Here is a 22,031-nt window from a genome sequence, read left to right on the forward strand (position 1 = left end):
GAGACAGGGTTTCTCTGTGTAGCCCTGGCTGTCCTGGCACTCACTTTGTAGACCAGGCTGGCCTCGAACTCAGAAATCCGCCTGCCTCTGCCTCCACCACGCCCGGCTAAGGTTTTTTCCTTTATGAACCCTGATACCCTGAGCCTGAACCTCTCCACTGCTCTCCTACCCTGCTGTTTCAGGGATGATCGCAGTCCAAGCTTGCCTGAGCTCACAAATTAATTCTCTTGTGTGTCTGCATTGAATCCCAAGTCCTTGGTGGTCTTCTTGGGGGTCTAGCAAATTGGGCATACCATTATCTGTGCACCATGTGTGCCTGGTGCCAGTGGCAGCCAGAAAGGGCATCAGATCCCCTGAGACTGAAGTTACAGACTGTTGAAAGCTGCCGTGCAGGACCTGGGAATTTAACTGGTTTTCTAGAAGACCAGCCAGTGCTATAACTACGAAGCATCTTTCCAGCCCTGTGTAGGTCTTTTAAATCTTTTAGTTTTAAATCTTCTTTTCTCTTTCACTGTATTTTACCAACACTCCCTCATCTCTAACAGACCTCTATCTGCTTGAACACAGCGAATGTTTTCAACCCACATAATCAATTCTCAGGAGAGGCAAGCCAGTATAGTGCACTCTGGTCCTTCTGCTATTTTAGATCCCTGTGCAAAATTGAACAGTTTAAATAGTCTAACCTGGATCTAGTGATTAAGCAACCTCATAATAAAGTAAAAATAAAACATATTTAATATGTTTTATGTCTCATAAAAACATATTAAATAGCACCCAGATTGATTTAAATAATATTAAGACATATTTAGAAATAAATACTTCCAGGGCCAGCAAAATGGCTCAATGTGTAAAGATGCTTGCTGCCAAGCCTGATGACCTAAATTCAATCCCTGAGACCTACTATGTAAGGAACGGCCTGAAACCCATCATGTGCCCGCCCTTCCCCATAAATAAATGTAAAAGAACCAAATCAACCAACAACCAAACAGCAAAACACGGAAACAAAATGCTCCTAAGTTGCTTCAAATAATGTTAAGGTCTTACTTAGGAGACTAAGAGCTGGGTATAATACGCATGCCTGTAATCTCACTCAGTACTAGGGAGACTAAGAGCTGGGTATAATACGCATGCCTGTAATCTCACTCAGTACTAGGGAGACTAAGAGCTGGGTATAATACGCATGCCTGTAATCTCACTCAGTACTAGGGAGACTAAGAGCTGGGTATAATACGCATGCCTGTAATCTCACTCAGTACTAGGGAGACTAAGAGCTGGGTATAATATGCATGCCTGTAATCTCACTCAGTACTAGGGAGGAGGAGGCAGGGGACTGTACAGGCTAGCTTGGGCTACATAGTGAACTCTATGAAAAAGAGGAGCCCCCTCCACTGTTCTTACTATAACTTAGGATGTGCATTCATTTATTTGCCCACCCACCAACTTGTTTGCTTGTGTATTTATTTAGATTTTTTAATCTTTATTTGTTTATTTTTTAGACAGGGTCTCATCTGGCTACCCTGAACTCACTATGTACCAGGCTGGCCTCAAACTCAGAGACCTATCTACCCCTGCCGCCCAAATGCTGAGATTAAAGGCTAACTTAGGCTAATTAACAACTTGAATGACATGTACTTATTATGTGAGTGAAGGGTGTTCTTCAAAGTGCTTTATGCACATTGCATCCCTATACATAATATATACACTCTGCACTACCTCATAAGATCTGCACATCTGGAGTGAAGGTCTAAGATTATCCCAGCTTTACTGGCAAAGGAGCTGAGATAACTGCTGTGCTGAGAGAGAAGATCTTATTGGTGAGAGGCAGGGTTGATGAGAGGCCCAAACCATATGAAGGGCCACACACATCAGGGGTGAGAAATGCGGCCTTGAAGCCACGGGCTTGTTTCTTTTGTACTCCCTAAGCACATAATGAGCTCCATTTTCTTCTACTCATCACAAACAAAGCAAACAACAAACAACAAACAACCAGCCCCATGCATGAGAGCTGGATGTGGTGGCTCTTGTCTGTGATCCAGTACTTGGGAGTACTGAGACAGGAGCATTGCCATGATTGTGAGGCTAGACTAGGTTATAGAGTGAGATCCTTTCTCAACAACCCCACAGGGAAAACAAAACAAAATAAACACTAACAGGAATGATCATTTTTGGCTTATGGAATATCCTCTGTATTCTGGAGTGGATGGGAAATGGCATAGCAATGGCCTCTTATGTGTCACACAGGCTGCATGCAGCAAACAGTCCTACCACGCACAGGACTACAGTAACACAATGGAACAAACTAGCACCACACCATTCATGATAATGTGACAGTGTCCTGGCACTTGAACTAGCCCAGATTATCTGACGGCCAAGTAATTCAGATTAGAACAAGCCAGTCTCGGTGAGCCAGACCCCATCTTGTGGGTAAACCAGGCAACTTACAGTTCACTGAAGCTGTAATTCACTAACAGTCCTGGGAACACTGCTGCTCACGGATGGGATCTGCCGCATCTTAGAGCAGAGCTTCACCAGTAACTGAAGCACAGGAAGCCCTATTTGCTTAAACAGTTTGAAACAAGCCGCTGCAGAGCTCTAAGGCTGTGGAGGACAGACCCGCTTCTTACCCTTCTTTCCCTCGGTTATGGATGGCCAGTTCTTCACCAATCCCCTCTTCTTCCTTGAAGCTCTCCCAGTCCAGTTTGGATTTCTCAAGGGTGCTCATCTTCTGTTTTTTGGCTCCAATTTTCCCTAAGAGGCTGCTCATACCACTTGCTCTTTTTATCCTATGGAAGAAAAATGACTGTGAGAACTCTGGTTTCTGCACTGACTGTGTGTGTTGTTGATGTGTACATGAGGGTCCCAGGTTGAAGCCATTTGTCTCAACAGAAACCATGCTTATACCTAGGGTATGTTCTTTGCTGTGTAGCAACTATAGACAGGGCATTATCCTACTATGCCTTTCCTGCCTAATATACATGACTGCTTAGCTGCACAGCTGACAGGGAGCCCTCACCCCTTCAGACCTCCTTGTACTGGGTGGCAGGTCTCTGCTTGCAGGGAGGGAGGAGAATGGAGGGGTTCAGGCAAGGCTCTGAAATCACACAGGCACAAGCTCGAATTCCAGCTCTGCCCCAATGACTCAAGGCTAGCTGTTCAAGTGCATGTGCCTTGGTTTCTCAACCTACACTCAATGCTTACTCATGGATGGCGAGGAACTGTCCATGCAAACAGCCAACACAGCATCCGGCATAGGGTCAAGGTGCAGTTAACTGCTGGCCACTGTGAGTCACTGTCCTCGTTTGTGCTTTGAAGCCCCAGGGGACTCTTCCACAGAGTAAGAAACAGTTTCCAGAACAGATGAGCAAGGAGTCACAGCACTGTGACTTTTAAAGGCAACTGCCTTTCAACTCCTGTAAGCTGGGGCCTGGTTTTTCCCAGAAGGTGGAGAGCATCCCGAAAGCAGAGACTGTACAGCCTGGGCTCTGCGTGCTGGTGATGCTATCTACCATGGGCTGTGTGAGAAACCCCAAATGCCAAAGTCAAGTCTTGGCAGGTCAAATGTTTCCAGTCAATGTTACACAAACTAGATAAGGGAAAGAGAAGGCGGTTAGAGTTTGTAAGAAGGTGACACGAGGAGAAGCCATAGAAAGAACATGGGTTAAACAAACATACAAACACACAAACAAACAAAACCCCTATCTTTTGTGGGTTGGGGGCAGGAATATGCAGACCATGGGACAACTTTGTGGCTTGCGCGCTCTCTCTCTCTCTCTCTCTCTCTCTCTCTCTCTCTCTCTCTCTCTCTCTCTCTCTCAGCATCACCAGAATTATAGGCTTCTGTTGTTGGGTGCCAAGGGCCTTTGCCCACCAAGCCATCTTGACAGCCTGCTTTTGGCTTTATGAAAGTAAATTAGTTTTCTGCTGAAAGAAACCAGGTTCCTTTCTGCTTCACAGAGATAGGCAAGAGTTGAGACACTCAAGTGGTGCTCGCTAGCAATGCCATGCTTACTCTCACAGAACTTTCCAGCCTCTGTGCATCTGACTTGAGTTTGGCCTGCTCAGGTTAAATGTTTCTGAGCTGATCTGGTATCATTCTAACCCATCACGAAACCATGGGCCATGGGCTACTTGTGTCCTAGGCCAACAGGTCAGTGCTCACACCAGACATAAGACGTGGGAGTGGTAATTCTCACTCTAGTGACACTGGTCCAGAAGATGTTAGCGTCCCTGTCTAGGTCACATCCAGTGTATTAGGATACACTGGACTTGTTAACTATTAAATCAATTCTGAATGGCTAGGTAGGTATCACTGTCCTTGTGTTGAGCTGGATAAATAAGCAAAGTTCAGAGAGGCTAAACAAAAAATACAACAAAGGTCAAACCAGCAGAAAATACAGACTCAGGACAAAGTGAGACCGCAGGACTTGAGTATCTTCAAGATGAGAAGCTGTTTGAGTTTTCTATGAGCAATTTTATTGTGCTTAAGATAATTCTAAATTAGACCAAATGCACTATATGCAACATCCTAGTTCTCTGTGTGCAGCAGTATTGACCTGTAATCATGACAGAGTTCACTACAACTGAGTGGTAACTACTGTCTGGTTAAGGATACACGCGTTCCATGTTCTACTTTGCTCTGTGCCCTCAGTGGGACTCTGACTCACTGCTCTCTGTAGAAAGAGTCTGCTGCTGCATATCCTGTGAGGCCCTGGGCTACCTGTCTGTTTATAAGAAGCCTGGAAAGGAACTGAAGAGGAGGCTCCTAACGAAGTGGCTGGTAGAACTTATCAGTAGGATTGTGCGAAGGCACAAGACCGTCATTCCCTGTAATCTTTAACACCAATTTCAATAACCAGACACCAACAGAAGAGTTTTTGGGTTGAAAAGGTATTTAGAATCATCTTTTCATCCCCTGATTACAATCATTCAACAGAGACAGCAGCTCCACTGTGCTCGGATTAGGAACACAAAAGAGCCACAAGGCCTGCTCTTTGGCTATGAGAAAGAAATTAACAAAAAGGGTAACAAATAGACAAACTGTGACCATTTACTCAAAGACCCCAAAGAAGACATTGTGGAGGGGCTGTGTAACCTATCTCATACCTGCATTCATCAAACTCCACTTCAGGGAGGTAGAAACCTGCCACAGTCCACAGTGGTGGGCCTGGGACAAGTCCAGTGCTCCACACCCAGCTGCTGTGCTGGACCTCACAGAACAGGGACACAAACCCTGTAGCTGCGCACACTCCAATTTCTACTACTGCTCAGTTGGGGAGAAGTGGCTACCTGCCCTAGAGCTCACTGCGTACAGGATCCATGCCTTCCCCTTTGCTATTTGAGCGTAGCCTTGGCTAGTCTGGAACTTGCTCTTGTACACAGAGCTGACCTGGAGCTCAAGAGATGATCTACCTGGCTGTGCTAGGATTAAAGGTGTGAGCCACCACGCCCTGCCATCTTACTCACTGTGTCTCACCCACAGGGAGGCTTACTCACAGTGAAAGGAGTGTTAAGAGTTTTAATTGACCAAGGCCCAGATTTGACAGCACAGTTAAACAATTTCCCCTCACAACAAAAAGACTCAATAGCATGCTTGAAATGAGAGATTAGGAAATTAATTCCAAAACTGGACCAGCAAGGACAGGGTTGTGTTTGAGAGCACTAGTGACCTTTCCTCATTCAGAGCTGGGCTCAAGTCTCCACTTCTCATATCAAAACTGGCAGAACCACTAATACACAAATCATCTGCAACTAGATTCTTTGGCAGAGATTTATGTTTTCCTTAGTGTCTGTCATCTGTTTACAAGGGAGGGACACACATGAACTATTCCCAGGGCCATGCACAGGTCTGGCACTTTGTACAAAGGTGAAGAAAGCTCAAGCTGGGAATCCCCCGTTGAGGGCTTGGGGCTGCTGGTCCTTTGGGTTTTCTTAGATTTAGCTGAAGTCTGTAGGAGTGAAAGTACGACCCAATCCCTGGCTGATGTTACTACCCGCCTGGTAACTCATTTCCTCAAAGCCCAGCATCAGAGCAGAGCACTGACGTAAAGGACCGGAGCCAGTGTCACAAGTCTCCCTCACCACTGAGCTGGAAAGCAGAAAGTCCGGAGGAAGCCCTAAAGAACCTCATGGGTTCAGACCCCCAGAGCCCTCTGCATTACTGATGCTGACAGAACACCAGGAAAAGCGTGGCTCCCATCAGCAGACAGTTGAGAAGGAAGCTGGCATGCAGCTGCAGCTTCTTGGCTGCACACTAGCACCGTGGTCCACAGATGGACTGCCTGCCCTGTGGTAACCCAAGAGGGAAGGCGTTTGTTGGTGTGGTCTGATTTCAGATTGGTTTTCTCCCTGGGATAGGGTCTTGCACTGTAGTCCAGGCTGGCTTCAGATTTTTAAAATATGTGATTATTTTGATGGTAAAAGCCTTGAACTCCCATCTCTTCAGAAAACAATGCTATGAGCCCTTTTCCATGGGCTAAGTGTGGAGGTCTGCTCTGTCCTGCTGTGGACTCTCAGCTGGCAATACAAACAATGTCATTGTAGCTGGCTGGTGATCATTTGGAATAAAGAGCTCCCCCTAGGAAGAGCCATCCAATTACAGCCAGTAAGACATGAATCACCCTCCCCAAAGCAGCAAAAGTGCTTTCTTTAGCCACACAGTCTCCGGGATTCTGCTGTAACCAGGCCGTTAATTTGGGGACATTTACCTGGACCTGGGTGTTCTCAAGTGATCCAGTATGTGTGGCCTGCTGGATTGTCACCATACTCCAGAAGACAGCTAATGCCCCTCTCCTCAGTGCAGAGGAGTCCTCAGCTGATCTTCTGTTCTGAGACCAACCAACTCAGTGGGTTTGCATCGACACAAAGAGTGATCTATTATTTGTGCTTACTAACTTGCCTAGTTTAGAGCTTTTAGAGGGAGTCTCAGTTTGACCAAGTGTTAGCAGACTGGACCCCTTTCTGCTTCTTTCTTGGTACACACAGCGCCTGTCATGCCTGTGTCACATATTTAATACAGAAGGATAAGCCAGGAGATGGAATGCTCCTGTGTTCCGCACTGAGTAACCAAGGCAGAAGACAGCCAGCCTGGGCTACACAGTGAGTCTCTTTTCGGGGGGTGGGGGTGGGGAGCAAAAAGCAAAAGGCAAATGGACATCACTTCCCAGCAAGAGTGTGAACTGTAAGGCATGGCACTTCACCTTCCTGCTGTTTCCACTTCTGATCAAGTTTATGACAGAGGACGACTTGGTTCTTCAAAGATCAAGATTCCACTAAGCTAGTGTTTCTGTTTGCATGCAGATGCTTGAAATGTATAAAACAGATGTGGGTTGTAGCTTCAAAGCTGAGTTGTTGAATTTGCCCCTAACCAAACCCTAACTTGAATGAGATGCATTCAAGCCAAATAACTAAAGAGACCGAGAACTGTGGCCCACACCTATGATCCTAGCAGGACTCAGATGGTCAGGTCATCTCCTACAGGATGAGTTCCAAGCTAGCTTGGGATATACTAAGAATGGGACAAGAGGGAGAAAAGGAAGCAAAAAAAGGAAGGAGAGAATCCTTAAATGCATGCTTCAGCATGGATGAACCATGTTGTACTGCACTAAATGAAAGAAAAAGTCTAAGAGACTGCAGATTACATGATTCCATTTATAGGAAACGTCCAAACCAGGCAAATCCATGCAGACTAAAAATATTATTAGGTTAAGAATTTCCATGACAGAGGGGAATGGAAAGGGCTAGAGAGCTGACAGTCAATGGCTGCTGTTATGTGAACTGCCCCTCTCAACAGTTCAAGTCCCCCAAAGGCTCAAGTACTAAAAGGACTGGGTTTCCAGATTGGTGCTGTTGGCAGATAAGTGGATCACTAACCTAATATTGGGTCAATCTATTCGTAGCTGAAAGAGCTACTAGGAAATGGAGCCCAGTCAGAGGAAGAGGGTCACTGGAGGCATATTCTTCATTTACTTTAAAAACCTGATCAGACTTGCTATGTCGCTCAGCCTGGACTCAAATTCATGTTCCTCCTGCTCAGCCTCTTGTGTGCCACCACATCTAGCGACAGGCGTGTCTTTTCAAGATGCATTTTTGCCCCTGGACCCTTCCTTTTCTTTTCTCTCTGCTTATGGCTACTGAGGTGAGCAGCCTGTCTCACTGTGCCTTTCTGCCAGTGTGCTGGCTAAGATGTCAACCTGACACAAGTTAGAGTCATTTTAGAAGAGGAAGCCTCCACTAAGAAATGTCTCCACCAGACTGTTGTGTGGGCAAGCCTGTGGTACATTGCCTTGATTGATGGTTGATGTGGGAGGGCCCTGCTCACTGTGGGAAGTGTCACCCCCAGGCTAGTGGTCCTGGATGGTATAAGAAAGCAGGAGCCAGACACTGAGTAGTACACCTCCACAGCTTCTGCCCCAGTTCCCGCCTCCAGGTTCCTGTCCTAACTTCCTCCCTTGACTTCCTTGGATGACAAACTGTGTTGTAGAAGTATGAAGGAAATAAACCCCTTCCCCCCCTAGCTGTTTTTGGTCATAGTGTTTTCTCACAGAGATAGAAACCTAAGTGTCAGTGTCACGTATCTGAAAGTAAGCTGACCACAGACTGAACTACTGAAACCATGGTGGGAAACACAAAACACCAAAGTTAACTAAGGGAAGATTGTTCAATAGATAAAGCAGGGGAAACTAGACACTAGATGGTGGAAAGAAAGAACAGATCTATCAGCCTGAGCACACACACACAAAACATAAAGGTAAAACAATGTTTTAGCTAATAAACCTCTCTTCCTTGGGGCTATTTCTCTCAGGTATGCCACAGCGATGAAAGCTGGCTAATAGAGCAAAGGGTGCAGGATTCCTTTCTGGGATAATGGAATTTCCCCTGGAGTGTTCTGTGGGAGCTGTTGGAAGACATGGCTCATTTTCCAGATTCTGGTTCTAAAACTGTGCAGCCAGACGCAAAGCCTGAGAAGCTGCCAGAAGCCAGCTAGCTCTAGTCTCCATGGGACAGTCTCCTTCAGTAAAGCTATTCTGGACAACGTAACCTTTTCTCTACACACTGAACTTAGGTGCCGAATTAATTTCTCACCATTCAGGGAAAGATAAAAGGAAACAAAAAGAAACTTCTTAAAATAAAAATGTTACTCAGATTCACAAAAGTCTCTTAAAACTGAATTATCATGTGGCCAATCAGAAGGCGTTTAGGCCAGGCATTGTGGCACATGTCGTTAATTCCAGCACTTAGAAGGTAGAAGCTGGCAGGTCTCTATGAGTTCAAGGCTAGCCTGGTCTACTAGTGAGTTCTGGTCTAGTTAATGCTACATAGTAAGATCCTGTCCCAAAAATAAGCCAGCTAACCAACCAATCAGCCAGCCAGCCAACCAAAGAAACAAAGGCTTTCTGGCACACTGTTTATAATGGTACTTAATGAGGAAATGGGCACCAGTCTCTATCCTAGTTCCCTGACCTCGATCTTAGATTGAGGAGCTAAGGAGGCCGGGTTTAGTTAGTTCTTAGAAGGAAGAAACGGGAACCAGTGTCAGCTGGCAGTTTTGGGTGCTGCCCTCCACCTCCACACCACTGCTTGTTTTTATAACAAGAAGAAGATAATTAGAAAGGTCATGGGAAATACTATAAAACTTTCTGGTTTGAAAATGTCAAAGCGAGAGACACAGCACTGCCATCTGAATAAGCCTCACTTAGATTCGCTAATTAACATCTTGCCACGTATGCTTTTTTTTTTTTTTTTAAGTATACATTTATTTTGGGGGGATAGTATGGAGCTATTTTAAAGTAATAATCATTACACCACGGCACCTCTCAATATGTCAGTTTGCACCTAAGGCACGCCTACATAAACTCAACACCTCATTTATTCTGAAGAAATTTAATGCTGATATAAGCTCTAACAAGGCTACAATCCCTGGTTATAAGCTTTGCAGCACAGCACATTTGGAGGTGTCTTAATCTCCTTTCAAATTCCCATCTCCAACAGTCTTCTGCCTCCTGGCCTTGGTGTCACTATGAATTTTTAAGAGTCTACTCTGGCTGTCTCATAGACTGTAGGCTCACTGGGTTTATCTGACTCTCGGGGACAGATTGAGGTTAAACATTTGTGCCGAGCGTGCTACTGTAAGGCTGCTATGCTGCTGCACCACTCTAGTGCACGATGTAAGGTCAGAACAGACTGAAGATGTTAAGTATGGCTCCTATGGTCAGGGATGACTGGAGTTACACTTCCTCCCTCTATTGAGGATTAATGTTCTCAGAAGCCCAGAAAGTCCTGGTTGCGTATTTCTTCTAGTACCTCATCTTGTAATGCCCAGCCATGTCTGAATGCAGGCGTGGTACACTGACTCGTACAGGGTCCTAGTAGGATAACAAGCTGACGACCTCCAGGGTAGCAGGCTCTGGCATGAGAAACTCTCAGCCTCCTGAGAGCAGTACAGAGGACTATGAGATCAGGTCCAACAGTGCAGCAGGAAGGCCAGGGCCTCTCAGGCCACACGAGAGGAACGCACGCACCAACATGTATGAACCTCGAGGGGTGAAGGACGTGAAGCTGCTGGGAAGGCAGAGCCTCTGACTCTCAGACATCTAGGACATTGCCTAAATTTCCCCTGCCCAGTCCCATTCCAATGCAGTTTTACTCATTCCCAGGAAAAGGTAATCCCACTGCCATTCCAGACTCTGCTCCAGCAGCTGCCTTCCTGGAGTCATTGGGGTGGGGAGGGGTACGGACGCCTCCTGGTAACAGGGAAAGGCAGGCCGCTGTTTCCTGGCAGTAAGAAAGGACAGGACGGGAGGGCGCGGTGAGGTCTTGGAGAGGAAACATTCAGTTTAATGGGAAGGGGGGGGGGTGTTTAGTCCCTGAGGTGCAAACCACCGCTGCCCTCATTTGCATTATCACATTAAACTGGACAATGACTTGCTGACCAACACAACAGACACCAGCTACACTTCTGAGATGGAATTTTAAACAAATTATTAAAGGCAGCTTCTAAGAAAGACCATGATGACATTTTGCTTTCTGCACAGCCCTGGGAGCTCAGTGGAGGGAGACATAACTCATTTTCCAGATACTGATTCCTTATGGGCTGCCAGCTGATCCGAGCAACAAAGCTAAGAGGAGCCCAGGCAGCCCAGACTCTGGCGTTTAAAAGGCAATGATCTCTCAAGGAGAACAGTGCCTAGCTTTCTGCTGTGACCCTGCCAAGCCCATGAAGGTCAGGCATGTGCTGGTCTGAGGGACAGAGCTATAGACTCACACAGTCATTATTCCTGTTAGGACCACATGGCTGAACACACCTCTCTAAACTAGCTAGGGTGAGAGGTAAAACAGAAGACCTATGTGTCTCAATGGTGGGTTGTTTGCCTGTCTGCTTACTGAGGACTCGGCATACTTCCTAAGCCCTGGTGCTCTGCTTTTTCCACAACTTTCAGCATCCCTTCCTCCCCCAATTCTGTCTCCTTACAACAAACTAACCCTGAGGAGGCTGAAGATACGCTCAACTGATACAGCACTTGCCTAGAATGCAGAAAGCCCTGGGTTTAACTTCCAGTATCAAGTAAGCCAAGCATGCCGGCCGGCTCATGCCTATAATCTTAGCACCGGGAAGTGGATGCAGAAAGACCAGAAGTTCAAGATTATCTTCAGCCTCACCGAGTCTGAGCTCAGCATGGGATACATGAGACCTGTCTCAAAGCAAACACAACACTGAACAACCAACCTCTGGCCAATATTTTAAAAGATAGGCTTAGTGGTACGCGCCCATAGTTCAGGGTTAGGATGCTGAGGTGAGAGAGGAGCAGCTTTACCCATCTATAAAGGCAGCTTGAGGCAGCCTAAACTGCAGTATCCTCAGAAAAAAACATGAAAAAGGTGGAAAATGAGAAAAATCACACTGTTGGATCTAGAATTACGAAAAAAACATGAAAAACCTAGATGTCAACATAAGATAAATTTAAAATTCATAGGCATCTCCAAGGCTGAGGTCATGTTTAAATGTCAGGACACGAGGTGGTCTCCCTCAGTGTGGAAATAATCCCTTCAGTTCCATACCACAGACACCTCATTTAAAACAGGTCAGTCTGCCCCTTATTAGGAACAGGAGGCACACTAACCGCATGGCACTACATGAAATGAAACGCCTATGTCCTAACTCAAATACACTTTGCAGACATTTCCCCAAATCTTTGCTAGACTCCCCCAACCCCTCCCTTACCCTCCCTTCTCTCTTTTTCTTTCTTCCTTCATTCCTCTCCCCCGCCCTTCCTTCCTTCCTTCCTCCCTCCCTCCCTTCCTCCCTCCCCCCCCTCCTTTCTTTCTTTCTTTCTTTCTTTCTTTCTTTCTTTCTTTCTTTCTTTCTTTNCTTTCTTTCTTTCTTTCTTTCTTTCTTTCTTTCTTTCTTTCTTTCTTTCTTTCTTTCTTTCTTTCTTTCTTTCTTTCTTTCTTTCTTTTTGAGACAGGGCTTCTCTGTTCCATCCTGGAACTTGCTCTGTAGGCCAGGTTGCTCTTGAACTCACAGAAATCACCTGGTTCTGCATCCAGAGTGCTTGGATTTAAGGTGTGAACTACTACCACCCAGTCCTTTTATTAGATGAGGAAGCGCCTGGCCCTCCTCCTATGGGGGCCCAACTCTGAAATCCCTTTTTGCCAGCACCTACAACATGCCTTGCTTACTCAATTGCTAGAGTAGTGAGTATATTTGAGAAGCCACAATCCTGTTAAAACCTAGTTGAAAACTGTAATGTAGTTCACCTCAACCTATCCTTCTACCTCCCAGGGCAGCTCCCATGTCTCCTCAGAAAGCCAAATGCTCCATCAACAGCTTTTGCTTTGTCATGCCACCCCTGCTAATCCAGAATTTAAGGGATCCCTGAGGAGCAAAGATCTATTATGCAAGTGATTCCAGGAAGGTAGTTGGAATTCCAAGTCACTCAGCTAAGGAAATGCAAAGGATTTTAAACAAAGAAATAATCTCATGGAGCTTGGTTCTGGCAGGAGAAAACTCTTCCTCTCCCTCACTGCCCTTTTTCTCTCCACTCCCCTCTTTGTCGGATGCGGGAATGGTTTTCATAGATGATAGCTACAGTCAGGCCATCTGTAAACCACAACATTGCTTCTTTAATGAATGGAAGATAGTTTACTCATTGCATCAGTGACCCCCTCCCCCAAATTCCCATCTTTAAAGGAAGAGAAAATGATTAAACACAGCCTCTACCAATCATTAGATTTTAAAGCAGTTTTCTCTTATACAAATTAGATGGTTCTCTGAGGCTTCATTACAAATCCTATGTACTGAATGATGGTCCCATTTGCATCTAGATACCTCAGGGCATCTGCTTTAGTATTCATGGTCATCTCCAAAGGTGTTGACAATCACAGGCTGTCACTGGCTGGCAGGTCTTGAAACAAAGCTAGCAGACCCACCAGACAACTAAGTCAACTAAGAGGCTGCTATAAAAATTCAAGTGTGATTGGCCCTGCAGTGGCAGCACATGCCTTGTGGATCTGAGTTTGAGGCCAGTCTGGTCTACACAGAGAAACCCTGTCTTGAAAACAAACAAAAAAGCAAAAAGAAGAACAGAGCATTCAGTTTTCCACTTGTGCCCATGAACCTGTCACCTGCTCTGGGAACGTGGCATCATTCCCCCTTAGGGAGTGGGGCTCTCATGGCTTCTCACTACAAAGCTTCAGTGCACCTTGAAGGTGACTATGGCTGCTTCCCTTTCCTGGGGGACCAGTGGTTCTGTGCTCCCTGCTTTCCCTGGCACCATGAGGCTAGGTAGTAACTGCGAGGATCACCTGGGCGAGCGCCATCGATGGATGTTCTCACAGTCCAGACAGGAAGGAGCCTGAGCATGGCCACTGACACAGTGACCTGAATGACACAGCTCAACATGGGCACTCATGAAAACCAGAACCCAACCCAAACGTAGCTGCGATAACTCTGAACAAAGTTCTCCTGGGAATAAAAACGATGGCAATCATCCAAATATAAGCTACTATCCTTATGCTATGAAGCCATGCCAGGAAATGATGACCAGCCAATTCTTTTTGTTTTGGTTTTAAAGATGTGTTTGTTTTATATATGTGAGTACACTGTTGCAGTCTTCAGATGTATCAGATCCCATTGCAGATGGTTGTGAGCCACCAAGTGGCTGCTGGGAATTGAACTCAGGACCTCTGGAAGAACAGTCAGTGCTCTTAACCATTGAGCCATCTCCCCAGCCCCCAGCCATTCTTATTCTCAGAGAATACTTTAAAGAGTCCACCCACTTAAGGCATACAATTCAATATGTTCTTTTGGGAGAGTGGATGGGAGAGAGGTTCAAGATGTGGTGTACCTATGTAGCCCCAGTTGTCCTCAAACTCAGAGATCTGTCCGCCTCTGCCTTCCAAGTACTGGAATTAAAGGAGTGCACCACCACGGTCAGCACAAAGCTTTTTTTGGGTGGGGTGGGGTGGGGGTGGGGAGGGGTTCAAGACAGTGCTGCCTTTAATCCCAGCACTTGGGAGGCAGAGGCAGGCGGATTTCTGAGTTCGAGGCCAGCCTGATCTACAGAGTGAGTTCCAGACAACCAGGGCTACACAGAGAAACCCTGTTTCAAAAAAAAAAAAAAAAAAAACAACAGAAAAAGAATCATACCCAGATTAAAGGTGTGCAAGAACTACTCTGAGAGCTTCTGTCCTAAGAGCTGTCACACTTCGGAAGAGCTCTGCTCTCCCAAACCGCTGCCACCACACTCCTCACCTGCTAGTTGGCCTCTTGTTGGCCCAGCCCAACCTAACTTGACTCAGTGCAGGGTGGCATGGCAGCGGAAACGACTTCCTGCTCACACTCACTGCACTTTGCCGAACTCTCGCACTAGGCCTGGACAGAGATCTCCGTGGAAAGTCTCTGGTACACAGGCTTACACACAATTGTTTTTAATATATTATCATAATCAAATTTTAGAATACAATGTCATCACCACAAAAATTCTCATGGTGAGTATGGATAGGATGGCACGATGCCTGAGGACTATTTGTGTAATTCTAGGTGTTATCAATACTACCTTGGATCTATACTTTTGAAACACTGGTTACTATGCTAAGGAAGAAAACTGTTTACCCTATCCCGTAATTACTCATTTATTTGTACTCTGGATAAATTAACTTTTTTGAATCTCTAGTAACCAAATAGTAAAATGAGAGTAAAAACTACACTGAAGGGTGACAATTAACCCAGAGATACAACACTGATAAATCCTATCTATGGGATGTCTTCGGTGAGCCAAACCCTGGACAGAGTTCTTCTCCTTTAACTCAGTCATAGAGGCAAATATGCAAACAAGCAGTCGCTTTCTTAAAAAACTGAGCACAGGAAGTGCAGCTGAGCAGGACAGGGATGGCAGAGACAAGGCAGGCAGGCTGTGGAGAAGCAGCAGCAGTCTCATTAGAAGGGCAAGAAGAAATGTGCTAGAGGCAGCAGAAGGACCAAGGTCAACACATCTGAGGTGGCTGAGAACTGGTCGCATCACAACGCTCAGCACACTACTCCAGGTGTCTCCGTGTGTCCTCAAAAACTGCACTCTAAAATCCACACACACACAAATTTGAAACTTTTCAAATATTTATTTTTATGTATATGTCTGTGTATTTGTACACATTTTGGGTAGGTCTTGAGGGACTCTAAAAGGAGTGTTGGGTCCCATGGAGCTGGAGTCATAGGCAACTGTGAACCTGATGTGGATGCTAAGAACCAATCCCTGCTTCCCTGGAAGAGCAGAAAGTGTATTAAGTGATAAAGCGTCTTCCCGGTCCCCAGACTGAAACTGTTACCGCTAGGAACATTAGCGGACTTGGTATCTACGAGTTGCCTGCTCTGCTGTTTGGAGGTAAGTCAACTCTGACAGCAAAGTATATTTAACCCCTAAGTATATTTAACCTGTGAGAAAATCTTGAATTTCAAACCAAGAAAAGTCGATCTATTGTGTAACAGCCCCCAATTCCCAAGAATGGCTTTCTATGTGGACTTGGTCTGATTGTTAATTTTAGTTTCTTTGAAGATCTTTGGTAGTTTCTGACAGTCAACTTTTGGACATTTTTCCCTAACTCAATGGATGACATCACTTCCAAGGCATAAGTACTATTATTTATGTGTCATGAGAGCTTTGGAAGCGATGTCATTCTGAACTATTCTCCCTAACTTAGTATCACACACCCAACTGCCCACTGCAATCTCCAAGACAAGCTCTACTAGGAACCTTCCACATCTTAGCTAAAACCCTGTCTTTTGTTTCCTTGACTTCTACTTCAGGTACCAGCCCACATGGGCCAGGTCTCAAACCACTCCTTCAGCCCAGCTCCTCTCCTCTGAGGCATCCTTTTGGTTAGCTTCCTAACCTCCGCTAAAGTCTCTGTTCAAATCATTTCACGGAGAGAACATTGACCACGCTAGTTAGCTCTTAGCTTTCATCCTCATGCTCCGGATCTACCGTTTCTCATTTTCTAATTTCTCCACACATGAAGCACGTTACTGCAAAGCCTACAACTTACTTATACAGCACATATTTACTTAGTCAGTATATATTTACTGCATACTTTTTATCTCCCTCTAGGACTGGAAATTCCACAAGGGCTGAACCAATTTCTCCTTGCCCAACTCACTGCTGAGGGTAGAAACTATGCTGCTAGGCACTAGAGATAAATGGTGCACTAATGTGCTAGTCCTCAGTGAGTTCTGTTCAGATGTGACCTAAACACTTGGCACACATCCCACTTCTGCTATGCACTCAATAAATATTTGTTAAGAGAATGTAAGAACCTTGGGAAATAATGTCAAATTTGTAGATCTGCATAAACTCTCACAAGTGAAATGCATTTAAGAAAAACTGCATTGGTTAGGGCCTTAGCAATTGTCCATCCTTAGCCATTTCCAGGGCAGCTGTGGACTTCAAATATGCAGAGGAAACCCATTTGTTTATTGTAATGTATGGCAGACATTCTTGCACAGTTGTCAGCAGCTTGGAATCTACTGTAGCTGGCCTGTGCCACCCGGAGGTCTGCAGAATGCTCTACCATCTCTTCATAAACTCTAACCCTAGATGCTTCGTTACAGTCCCAAAAGTGACAATAACTAAAGAGGAAGAGTAGAAAGGAAGGCCATGAATCTTTTTCCTTCTTCTAGGACAGAATTTACAGAAAGTGAAAGAAATGTAGATTCATTTTATGTGAAAATGGAACTCTGTAATAACAATCATAAAACCAACTGAGCATTTCCTTATTGTAGCAGGCCTTTTTCACTTTGACAACACAGCTTGAAGAAGTATTAAAAAAGTATAGCAAAGTAAAAACAAAATTTGAGGCTTTTGGGCCCAGGCTTGGGAGTGTAGCCTTTGTGGCTTAGTGCTCCAGGTACTGGTCATAAAACAGATAGCGACATTCCTCCACCTACCCGCTTCCTGGGTTCAATTCAAAGAATGGCACCCTGACCATTACTGGAACCTGCAATGCAAATGTGCTATCTTTAGGGGCTCTTAGATTGTTAGGGGCTCTTAGAAACTGTCTTGAGAGATAACCTGACACTTGTGACTTTATACTTCCTTGTGACTCTTAACTGGTATTTTTGGTATTTTCCAACAACGCCCTCCCCACCTCCATGAATTGTGGTTTCTTCCTTTAAATACCCCCTTCCTCAGCTACTCAGGGCGCCATAGTCCTCTACCCCTGCGTGGTGTATGACCATGGGCCCGAGAACGCTCTCGAATAAAAATCCTCTTGCAGTTGCAGCAAGATCGTTTCTTGTGGGTGATTTTGGGGTGTCGCCTCTCCTGAGTCAGAACGTGGGGAGAGTCCTCACGTTGTGGGTCTTTCAAGCTGAACTACTTGTTTTTGGAGGGGCACTAGGGCTTGAGTATGTGTGTTATGGGGTGAGTGTTCTATGTGGGCATGTGTATAAGAATGCGTTGCTAGCAATATGACACTAGATAAGCATTCTGTCCCTAACATTGTATCTTCCAGCCTTTGAGAAGCAGGGCTATTTTCAAAGTTATATATAACTTGATGGATATAATCAGAGCAATGAGCTAACTCAATCCTTAGACAATTGTATAATATTTGTCAGAATCTGCCAGAAAGAATCACTCAAGTTTTCATGCAGAAAAGCAAGCATTCCCTGCAGCTATGCCCAGCCATATCAAAGTGAGAGTCTCTTGCAGACACTAACTTCCTATTCCCTGGGGACTTGAGCTGTGTGCACAGCTGAACAAGAAAGGTAATGACACTAGCTAGGAAGAGGTGCAAAAAGAAACTGCTGTTTTTCACTGGTGGGGTTCCTGGTGCCCAGTAAGGGCCTCAGGATAAAAAGAAGACTGAAAACTTCCTAAGAGCCAGGCATGGTGGCTCAGATCCGTGATCGTAGTCCTTGGTAGACCGAACATGGAGAATTATCATGACTTAGAGGCTAGGCAAGCTACACAGCAAAACCTTGTCTCAGAAACAAACAAGAGGGCAAACAGAAACTTTCAGAGGAGGAGGAGGGGTGATGTGAGGTCATATACAAAGACCCCCGGAATTCTGAATTGCCCTCCACACTCAAGGGCAGCCCTGGAAGCCAGAAGACTGAAGGCTAGCAGAGGAGCCCTCCCTCCACTCTCAAGGGAAGGAAGGAAGGAAGGAAGGAAGGAAGGAAGGAAGGAAGGAAGGAAGGAAGGAAGGAAGGAAGGACGGGCTTCTCACCGGCAGGGCGGCAACAGTGCTGTGAAAGGAGCAGTCACCCAGCACGCTTTACCTCCCACATGCCTGGGCCTCAGGAAGTCACTAGAAGGATGAGGTCTACCACAACCGGGAAACAAACCTAAAGGGAGGAAGCTACAGGCAGGGGAGTAGGAAAGGCCCCCGGTCCACAAAAGGGGAAAAGGCAGGCCTAGACAAAGCTGCACAGAAGGAAGGCTGACAGAACAAAGACCTCAGAATTGAGGAGGAAAGACTCGAAAGGGAACAAGGAAGGGTGGAGAAAGACGGACAGATTACAGAACCTAGGGGCTAGGATTATGGCTCCATCAGAATACCTGTCTAGCATTTGTGAGGACTTGACTTTGATACTCCATCATAAAAACCTAAAACATCTAATGTAGGAGAATATAAGACTATAGTAAGTATACGAGACAGTAGACATTAGAAGAAACTTGTCTTCAGCTTTGATGGAATATGGAAAAACTGAAACACAGAAAACCAACCAAATAATAAAGTGTACATTACTTATGAAAAGAAACACAGTCCATACCCTTTTAGGTACTGAGCAACACTCACACAATGACTATTATGAAAACAGGTGCTGAGGGAGGAAGCCAGTGCAAGAATATCTAACCTCCTTGTCTCAAACGGGAGGGGCAAGCAGCTGCTTACTTCATCTACCTTGACCATGGAATCCAGGGCCTTCTGCATGCTAAACATGCATTCTACCCAGTGAGCTACATCCAGCCAAGTTGGAGCTTCTTAAAAACTAGAGGAAAATAACAGAGAATGTGTAAAACTTCTAAAACAAGAAACAGAACTTCAGAAGCACATTATTTTAAAATATGGAAGAACACACACACACAGTAGAAATAACAAGTCTTAATTAAGTGGCTGCCTCTAGGAAGCAGAAGGCAGGTTTTGGTCAGGTGACTTGGTATGGTATATTTTGGCTTTTCAAACTATACAACTATATGATTTCGATTTAAAAAAAATTCAGTGGAAGCTGGAGAGATGTTTCCACTCTCAAGAATATTTGCTGTTCTTCTCAGTAACCAAGTTCAGGGACTCAGCCTTACCTTGCCTATAACTTCAGCTCCAGAAGATACTATGCCTTCTAACCTACCATTGCATAGCATACACTCTCTCACAAACGCACGCACACGCACACACACTGGAGTGTGTGTAGAGTTTGTGGCACAGACTTTCAATTCTAGTACCCAAAATGCAGAGACAGATGGTTATCTATAAGGTTAGCCTGGCCTGTTTATAGAATTCCAGGCTAGCCAGGACTACATAGTAAGACCCTACCTATATTAAAACAAACTTAAAAAAATCATTGATAGCCAATTTTGATTAACCTTAATGCCCCCTTTTGGGGGGAAAACAGTTGCAGTGTGTGGCTCAATGGTATATTCTATGCCAGGCATATGTGAGTTCAATTTAACATCCACCAAAAGAGAACAATTAGGGAGGCAGCCCCATGTGTTTTCATCATCTTCCTAATGTGAGGCTGTCCTTTTCTCCTCTCCTGCTACAGTACTCAGCACCCTGCTCGATCTTACTAAATATCACACTTACAGATCTGCAATTCTCTCCACAGCATCAAACAAAGTTCCCAAATGAAGATGTTTTCACGGCATCTGTGCCTGTCACTTCTCAATGAGTTCATTTGCTCATTCACAATGTCCTGCATTCCTTCCCACTGTGCCAGCAGCCATGCTGAAGCCAGGGACACAGTGTACCCAGGTTCCTGTTCCTGGGAGCTCTGGCTTCTGACAGTGCATGATAAATAGAATACCCAGAATGTCTACTGCCTGCTTCTCCCTCCAACACGGCTACATATTGTTTAGTGTTCCTCAGAAGTCTAAGGACCAGCTCTGGGGTCCCTGAAGTTAGTAAGAACACAGACTTGGGGCCCAAAAGATGGCTGTGTGGGTGAAGGCTGCCAAGCCTGACCACCCGTGTTTCATTCTTAGAACCCACATAGTAGGAGAAAACTGACCTCACAAGTTGTCCCTTTCCCTTCATCTGTGTGCATACAAGTAGAAACATTCTCAAACGTGACCCCTCTAGGGTCCCTTTCTTCCTCCCTAAACCATCCTTTAGGAGGAAAGCACCAGCAGCCACACGTCACTAGGAATATACTACAGCGTGGGGACCAGCATTTAAGCACAATCTTGCTTCCTTTGCTGAAACACAAGTAGTTACCCAACACTAAAGCCTAGACATAAGCGGAAATGGCCATAACTGGCTGTGGTCATAAAGCCAGCAAGAGGCAGGTTAAAAACAATGAATGTGAGCTGGGCGTGGTGGCGCACGCCTTTAATCCCAGCACTCGGGAGGCAGAGGCAGGCGGATTTATGAGTTCGAGGCCAGCCTGGTCTACAAAGTGAGTTCCAGGACAGCCAGGGCTATACAGAGAAACCCTGTCTCGAAAAACCAAACCAAACCAAACCAAACCAAACCAAACCAAAAAAAAAACAATGAATGTATAGATTCAGGAGTGGCCAGGATGGATAGCTCATCTTCTATATCTGGCTTCGAATCCACTTTTAGGGAAAACTCACTCAACTTATTGCTCTTTCTCCATTAAAAGTGGATGAAATACTCTCACTGAGTATAGTGCTGGAATGAAGAACAGTGAGAAGCTAGACTATTCTTTCAGTGCCTGACAGAAAAGGTTTTACAGGATGTCACTTCTTAGTAGATGACTGCATACTAGATAACTGACCACCAGAGCATGAGGGGTTAATTATCTGTGGCAATGACCCTCCTACAACTACCCGGGTCCACTTCAAGTCCACTGTATACAAGTAGCACACCATTTGCTCTTATTTTGAAGGCTGCCCTTCAGGCAAGCCATTCAGTCTCCAAGAAAACTGAAACAAGTTCCAGCTCTTTGACACAAAGCTGGTCTTGTTGGCTGGGCTACTTCAGTGGGCCATGGGGGAGTGCCTGCTGCATCTATGAGGGCTGCTCCAGAAGACAGGAGCTTGAAAATCAAACTCACCACTGATGTGATGGTTCACTCTTGTACTACCAGCATTTAGGAGGCTGAGGCAGGATGATCAATTCAAGGCCAGCCTTGGCTCCATAGTGAAACTCCACCTCCAAACAAAAGGAGAAGGAAATGTCAAAGGAGCAGTATTGTGTGTCTCTGGGCCTGTCTTGTTCCAATGGAGGCCAAATAGTTTGTACCCCTAAGAGGTGATTACATGGGGGAGATGCCTCTGTCAGACAGGAATCAAGAAAGGAAACAGCCTGGCATGGTGGTACACGCCTTTAATCCCAGCACTTGGGAGGCAGAGGCAGGC

The 22,031-nt window shown here is 45.4% G+C and overlaps 1 protein-coding gene across 1 annotated transcript in view; it reads right to left on the reverse strand.

Annotated features, from left to right (window-relative positions):
• The window catches only part of Cfdp1 (craniofacial development protein 1), a 199,810-nt gene that overhangs the window by 118,299 nt on the left and 59,480 nt on the right, over positions 1-22,031 (reverse strand). The window contains exon 6 of the mRNA XM_021170342.2: positions 2,625-2,783. Coding sequence (XP_021026001.1) covers positions 2,625-2,783 — 159 coding nt within the window. The remainder of the gene's footprint in view (positions 1-2,624; positions 2,784-22,031) is intronic.

Source organism: Mus caroli, chromosome 8, assembly GCF_900094665.2.
Source record: "Mus caroli chromosome 8, CAROLI_EIJ_v1.1, whole genome shotgun sequence".
In the NCBI taxonomy this organism is placed as follows: domain Eukaryota; kingdom Metazoa; phylum Chordata; class Mammalia; order Rodentia; family Muridae; genus Mus; species Mus caroli.